We start from the raw sequence: 7,449 nt of genomic DNA on the forward strand, positions 1-7,449 counted from the left end.
TCATCCAGCTACTGTAACTGCCTCCTTAACGATCAACAGGCAGTACTTTTATAGCAACAAATTAAAGATATAAACCAAATTAAAGTTCCTGGCGACCATAGCGATCTGATTCCCCCCTTCTGTCTGAACATTCCTGTTCTCGGGTTTGGGCCACTGACCCTTAGCCTGGATGTTCTGTTCTGCGTTGTGTACTTAGTGTAATCATTTGAAGTTTGATGGAATAACCATTTTTCACTCTTAGTCGCTCCCCGATATTTATTGGACAGGAGCGTCAAGCTCGTCACCATGCAATTTCACCATTTATTTCATCTGTGTTCTAATAAACTGACTCGTTTCCCCGAGTCAGAGGGAGGACCACAACACATCATGACTCCAACCCAGATAACAAAAAAAGAACATCTCCCAGTTTGCCATTTTCCGCACAAGGTTATACATTTATACCGCCAGCGGGCGAGTGGAGTTGGCCGTTCAAGACATGATTTGCAATTCGAAATGGTTCTTATATAAATACTGGCGTATATATATATATATATTTTTTTTTTTAAAGGTTCCCACCGCCAATTCTCACAATTCTTGCAGACACAAAAAGACGGCACCACGTCAGTCTTTCTAGGAACCAGCCAGTAGTGGGATCAACACCATACATGAAGGCAGAGAACAGAAGGATTTCATTAGACATGTGAACTTTATTGGTTTTGTATTGGTCAGTGTCCACAACAGGAGCCACCCGCCCCGCCCCTCCCAGAGAGAGGGGAACACCTTCACTCTCATTAGAAAAAAGGTCAAAACTGTCGTTTTTATTTTATTTGCATAACCAAAACAAACTGGACCATGTATCTATAAGGCTGAAAGTACAAAAACAATAAAGTTTTTAATATTGATCATTTACATATTAAGCATTTCCCCTCCCCTTCAACACTATCACACCTAGAGCTAGTGTCCCAAAAGCCACCCTATCCCTAGGTAATGCACTAGATCCCTCAAGGGCCCTGGTCGATGGCAGTGCAGTAGGTAGGGGGGGAGGGGTGGACAGCAACACCTCTATAGAGGTCAATAAGGTGGTGGAACAGGAGCATTAGACTGGAACCAACAGGACGTCTGGAGTCACGACCATAAACACGGCTGCCGTCAGACACGGCACGGCGTCGCGTTCTGTCCATCAGGCCAAAAAAAATAATCAGGAGGCTCTCAAGACAAGACTGACAGCAGGAGAAGACATGCCGGTGGAGAGAGGTGGTCCGAAAGGAGCTCTGCAGTGCAACACGGCGACCAGGGGACTGACAGGGTCGAGCCAGAGTCTTAAATTGGAATGGGAAGGAGACAAGAGTCTGTACGGTGGGGTTTGGGAAGGAGACAAGAGTCTGTACGGTGGGGTTTGGGAAGGAGACAAGAGTCTGTACGGTGGGGGTTTGGTTTAGAAGCATTTGCGGTGGACGATGGAGGGGCCAGACTCGTCGTACTCCTGCTTGCTGATCCACATCTGCTGGAAGGTGGAGAGAGAAGCCAGGATGGAGCCTCCGATCCACACAGAGTACTTACGCTCTGGAGGGGCGATGATCTGGAGGAGAGAGACAGAGAGGGTTAGATTAACACGAGTACAGATGTTCAGACTGCAGTTGTAGCAACCGGACCACAACAGGCCAACTGTTCTCCAGGTCAGTTAGTAACGCTGCTAACTACAGGAAGCAGACCAACACTAGTTCAGAGACGTTGACTTGTTTATTGTTAGTCACCTTGATCTTCATGGTGGAGGGGGCCAGAGAGGTGATCTCCTTCTGCATCCGGTCAGCGATGCCGGGGTACATGGTGGTTCCTCCAGAGAGCACCGTGTTGGCGTACAGGTCCTTACGGATGTCAACGTCGCACTTCATGATGGAGTTGAAGGTCGTCTCATGGATGCCGCAAGACTCCATACCTGGAGAGAGAGAGAGAGGAGACAACACGGCCGTCACGACGGGGCTCGCAAACACAACACGGCTGCCAGACAGGCCAGACTGACACGGACCAGCTGTTCCACAGGAGGCTGGTTAGGAGACTCACCGAGGAAGGAGGGCTGGAAGAGGGCCTCTGGGCAGCGGAACCTCTCGTTGCCGATGGTGATGACCTGTCCGTCGGGAAGCTCGTAGCTCTTCTCCAGAGAGGAGGAGGAGGCGGCGGTGCCCATCTCCTGCTCGAAGTCCAGCGCCACGTAGCACAGCTTCTCCTTGATGTCGCGCACGATCTCCCTCTCGGCCGTGGTGGTGAAGCTGTAGCCTCGCTCCGTCAGGATCTTCATGAGGTAGTCCGTGAGGTCGCGTCCGGCCAGGTCCAGACGCAGGATGGCGTGGGGCAGGGCGTAGCCCTCGTAGATGGGGACCGTGTGGGTCACGCCGTCGCCGGAGTCCATGACGATACCGGTGGTACGGCCAGAGGCGTACAGGGAAAGCACTGCCTGGATGGCCACGTACATGGCGGGGGTGTTGAAGGTCTCAAACATGATCTGGAGAGGAGAGGAGAGGAGGGTCACAGGGCTGGAGGAGTACAGTAGAGGGGAGGGGAGTCACGGGGCTGGAGGAGTACAGTAGAGGAGAGGGGAGGGGAGTCACGGGGCTGGAGGAGTACAGTAGAGGAGAGGGGAGTCACGGGGCTGGAGGAGTACAGGAGAGGGGAGGGGAGTCACGGGCTGGAGGAGTACAGGAGAGTAGAGGAGAGGGGAGTCACGGGGCTGGAGGAGTACAGTAGAGGAGAGGGGAGTCACAGGGCTGGAGGAGTACAGGAGAGGGGAGTCACGGGGCTGGAGGAGTACAGGAGAGGGGAGGAGAGGGGAGTCACGGGGCTGGAGGAGTACAGGAGAGGGGAGGGGAGTCACGGGCTGGAGGAGTACATGAGAGTAGAGGAGAGGGGAGTCACGGGGCTGGAGGAGTAGAGGAGAGGAGGGGAGTCACGGGGCTGGAGGAGTACAGTAGAGGAGAGGGGAGGGGAGTCACGGGGCTGGAGGAGTACAGTAGAGGAGAGGGGAGTCACGGGGCTGGAGGAGTACAGGAGAGGGGAGGGGAGTCACGGGCTGGAGGAGTACAGGAGAGGGGAGGGGAGTCACGGGCTGGAGGAGTACATGAGAGTAGAGGAGAGGGGAGTCACGGGGCTGGAGGAGTACAGTAGAGGAGAGGGGAGTCACAGGGCTGGAGGAGTACAGGAGAGGGGAGGAGAGGGGAGTCACGGGGCTGGAGGAGTACAGGAGAGGAGTACAGGAGAGGGGAGTCACGGGGCTGGAGGAGTACAGGAGAGGGGAGGAGAGGGGAGTCACGGGGCTGGAGGAGTACAGGAGAGGGGAGGGGAGTCACGGGCTGGAGGAGTACATGAGAGTAGAGGAGAGGGGAGGGGAGTCACGGGGCTGGAGGAGTACAGTAGAGGAGAGGGGAGTCACGGGGCTGGAGGAGTACAGTAGAGGAGAGGGGAGTCACGGGGCTGGAGGAGTACAGGAGAGGAGAGGGGAGTCACGGGGCTGGAGGAGTACAGTAGAGGAGAGGAGAGGGGAGTCACGGGGCTGGAGGAGTACAGGAGAGGAGAGGGGAGTCACGGGGCTGGAGGAGTACAGGAGAGGAGAGGAGAGGGGAGGGGAGTCACGGGGCTGGAGGAGTACAGTAGAGGAGAGGGGAGTCACGGGGCTGGAGGAGTACAGTAGAGGAGAGGGGAGTCACGGGGCTGGAGGAGTACAGTAGAGGAGAGGGGAGTCACGGGGCTGGAGGAGTACAGTAGAGGAGAGGGGAGTCACGGGGCTGGAGGAGTACAGTAGAGGAGAGGGGAGTCACAGGGCTGGAGGAGTACAGTAGAGGAGAGGAGAGTCACAGGGCTGGAGGAGTACAGTAGAGGAGAGGGGAGGGGAGTCACGGGCTGGAGGAGGAGAGGGGAGGGGAGTCACGGGGCTGGAGGAGTACAGTAGAGGAGAGGGGAGGGGAGTCACGGGGCTGGAGGAGTAGAGGAGAGGAGAGGGGAGTCACAGGGCTGGAGGAGTACAGTAGAGGGGAGGGGAGTCACAGCTTGCAGTAGAACATGCTTTCCAGTGAGTCAGAGGGAAACAGTTGTTAGGGGAGAAACTCAGTGCAGAAAGTCATTCCTACATGATGTAATGTCAATATAAACCACTATAGTAGCTCATTCCCAGCAGTCCTATTGGGTTAGTCTAGATCATTCCAGTCCTGTCCTACAGGTTAGTCTAGATCATTCCAGTCCTGTCCTACGGGTTAGTCTAGATCATTCCAGTCCTGTCCTATTGGGTTAGTCTAGATCATTCCAGTCCTGTCCTACGGGTTAGTCTAGATCATTCCAGTCCTGTCCTATTGGGTTAGTCTAGATCATTCCTGTCCTATTGGGTTAGTCTAGATCATTCCTGTCCTGTCCTATTGGGTTAGTCTAGATCATTCCAGTCCTGTCCTATTGGGTTAGTCTAGATCATTCCAGTCCTGTCCTACGGGTTAGTCTAGATCATTCCTGTCCTGTCCTATTGGGTTAGTCTAGATCATTCCAGTCCTGTCCTATTGGGTTAGTCTAGATCATTCCAGTCCTGTCCTACGGGTTAGTCTAGATCATTCCTGTCCTGTCCTATTGGGTTAGTCTAGATCATTCCAGTCCTGTCCTACGGGTTAGTCTAGATCATTCCTGTCCTGTCCTATTGGGTTAGTCTAGATCATTCCAGTCCTGTCCTACGGGTTAGTCTAGATCATTCCAGTCCTGTCCTACGGGTTAGTCTAGATCATTCCAGTCCTGTCCTACGGGTTAGTCTAGATCATTCCAGTCCTGTCCTACGGGTTAGTCTAGATCATTCCAGTCCTGTCCTATTGGGTTAGTCTAGATCATTCCAGTCCTGTCCTACGGGTTAGTCTAGATCATTCCAGTCCTGTCCTACGGGTTAGTCTAGATCATTCCAGTCCTGTCCTACGGGTTAGTCTAGATCATTCCAGTCCTGTCCTACGGGTTAGTCTAGATCATTCCAGTCCTGTCCTACGGGTTAGTCTAGATCATTCCAGTCCTGTCCTACGGGTTAGTCTAGATCATTCCAGTCCTGTCCTACGGGTTAGTCTAGATCATTCCAGTCCTGTCCTATTGGGTTAGTCTAGATCATTCCAGTCCTGTCCTACGGGTTAGTCTAGATCATTCCAGTCCTGTCCTATTGGGTTAGTCTAGATCATTCCAGTCCTGTCCTATTGGGTTAGTCTAGATCATTCCAGTCCTGTCCTACGGGTTAGTCTAGATCATTCCAGTCCTGTCCTACGGGTTAGTCTAGATCATTCCAGTCCTGTCCTATTGGGTTAGTCTAGATCATTCCAGTCCTGTCCTATTGGGTTAGTCTAGATCATTCCAGTCCTGTCCTACGGGTTAGTCTAGATCATTCCAGTCCTGTCCTACGGGTTAGTCTAGATCATTCCAGTCCTGTCCTACGGGTTAGTCTAGATCATTCCAGTCCTGTCCTACGGGTTAGTCTAGATCATTCCAGTCCTGTCCTACGGGTTAGTCTAGATCATTCCAGTCCTGTCCTACGGGTTAGTCTAGATCATTCCAGTCCTGTCCTACGGGTTAGTCTAGATCATTCCTAGCGAGCAGCCAGCAGGGTGCAGAGAGGCAGAACACAGACCGACAGGAGACCTGCAGATTCCAGAGAGGTGACAGATCAGCTGTGAGGACAGAGGGCCTGAAGGAGAGGAGGAGAGGAGAGGGCAGAACAGATGTAAGGACAGAGGGCCTGAAGGAGAGGAGGAGAGGAGAGGAGAGGACAGATCAGCTGTGAGGACAGAGGGCCTGAAGGAGAGGAGGAGAGTGAGGAGAGGAGAAGAGAGGGCAGAACTGAACAGTAAAAGAGGTGGTGAGTGATGTACCTGGGTCATCTTCTCCCTGTTGGCTTTGGGGTTGAGGGGGGCCTCAGTGAGCAGGACGGGGTGCTCTTCCGGAGCCACTCTCAGCTCGTTGTAGAAGGTGTGATGCCAGATCTTCTCCATGTCGTCCCAGTTGGTGACGATGCCGTGCTCAATGGGGTACTTGAGGGTCAGGATACCCCTCTTGCTCTGGGCCTCGTCGCCCACGTAGCTGTCCTTCTGGCCCATCCCAACCATCACTCCCTTGGAGACAGATACACGGGGTCAGTTACAATGCTACGGCTAAATCAACAACATTACTGGTCGTAGATTAGTCGTAACAGGTCAGTTCCAGTGACGTGGCGTAGCAACACAGAACCTGTTAAATGATACATTGTAATCTACTATAAATAATCATACTAGTGTACTACAAGACAAAGCAGTCAGATTGGCTCTAGTGAACATAACGCTGAGTCAAATGGCTACAAACATTCAAGTTAAAACACCAGTGGAGTTCCAATGTAACAGGATCGCCATTCAGTATAGCGGATAGTTGTAAAGACGTTGGTTTGTTTCAGTAAATAGATGACAGACGAGGAGTTGAGTCATTACCTGATGTCTGGGGCGACCCACGATGGAGGGGAACACGGCCCGAGGAGCATCGTCTCCGGCGAACCCGGCCTTGCACATACCGGAGCCGTTATCAACGACCAGGGCGGCGATTTCGTCTTCCATTTCTGCACCGGGAAGAAGAAAAAAAACACAGACATTAGACTACGTAGTCACCGGGGTGCGCTGCCTGCCTGTCAGTCACTATTGAGCCAGTGTACTATCAGTGAAGGGCCGCTAGGTGGCGCTGAGCAGCAACAGTCCAGCCCAATCAAAATTAGCTTTATCTTTAAAATTAAAAATGAACAACAAAATTGCTTTCGGGGCTTAATTGAAGGTTAGGCGTAAGGTTAGCAGGGTAGTTAAGTTGTGGTAGAATAAGGCGGAGTTGATGACTTAGTGGCTGTGGTAAGTAGTAGCGACCCAGACAAAAGGCTGTGTGTTTCTGGCCGAGGCATCGCCATATAAGGCAATAGATGGAGCACCCCCTCCCTCCCTCCCTCCCTCCCTCCCCCCCTCCCTGACATGTGTTAGTCCATGACAGCCGCGCCACTCCCTAGGACCGGGATAAAAACACCCACAGACAATAACCCAGGATAGAGCAGTCCAAGTTCCACATCTATCCTTCAAAACATTTTGAAAAAAGGTGTGGCTTCCGGGCTATCAGATTCCACTAATGGCCATATATGGTGAGGCTTGTAAACTTAAAGACTCGTGTGGAATGTTACTTATTAAACCAGTGACATTGACCCCCCAAAGCACTGACTCATCTGGTGAGCAAAATAGTCATAAAAATATTTGACAAGTTACTCAAGCCGTCATCATTACATAGGAAGTCATCTCACTCGGGTGATGACAGCCTGCCTTTAAATGCTAGTGGAATTTGCCAGACGGTCTATAACCAGTGCACAGGGATCGTTAACTGTCAAACGGCATGTTGGAAGGCAAGTCAAGTATCGTTAGTATGACTGGCATCCACAGTTCAAATGACTTTAACGACTTCATATCGTTAGCA

At 52.2% G+C, this 7,449-nt stretch overlaps 1 protein-coding gene across 1 annotated transcript; it reads right to left on the reverse strand.

Annotated features, from left to right (window-relative positions):
- Positions 1-794: 794 nt before the first annotated feature.
- Positions 795-6,873, reverse strand: LOC311116658 (actin, cytoplasmic 1-like). The gene is made up of 5 exons (XM_084191715.1): positions 6,438-6,873; positions 5,850-6,089; positions 2,041-2,479; positions 1,734-1,915; positions 795-1,558 (listed from the first exon to the last, which is right to left on the reverse strand). The coding sequence occupies exons 1-5, from the start codon at positions 6,558-6,560 to the stop codon at positions 1,415-1,417; spliced, it is 1,128 nt and encodes a 375-aa protein (XP_084047841.1). The 5' UTR covers positions 6,561-6,873; the 3' UTR covers positions 795-1,414.
- Between the last annotated feature and the right edge of the window lie 576 nt (positions 6,874-7,449).

The sequence above is a fragment of the Coregonus lavaretus genome (assembly GCF_964263955.1).
Source record: "Coregonus lavaretus genome assembly, contig: HAP1_SCAFFOLD_2806, whole genome shotgun sequence".
Taxonomy (NCBI): Eukaryota; Metazoa; Chordata; class Actinopteri; order Salmoniformes; family Salmonidae; genus Coregonus; species Coregonus lavaretus.

What these genes read in the sequence shown, in the direction of transcription:
- LOC311116658 (XM_084191715.1), bottom strand. Translation starts at nt 6,560, where the DNA reads ATGGAAGACGAAATCGCCGCCCTGGTCGTTGATAACGGCTCCGGTATG. An exon ending in TGGGTCGCCCCAGACATCAG is followed by an intron (nt 6,090 to 6,437) that starts GTAATGACTCAA and finishes TCTGTCTCCAAG; the next exon opens with GGAGTGATGGTTGGGATGGG. An exon ending in ACAGGGAGAAGATGACCCAG is followed by an intron (nt 2,480 to 5,849) that starts GTACATCACTCA and finishes TCTCCTCTCCAG; the next exon opens with ATCATGTTTGAGACCTTCAA.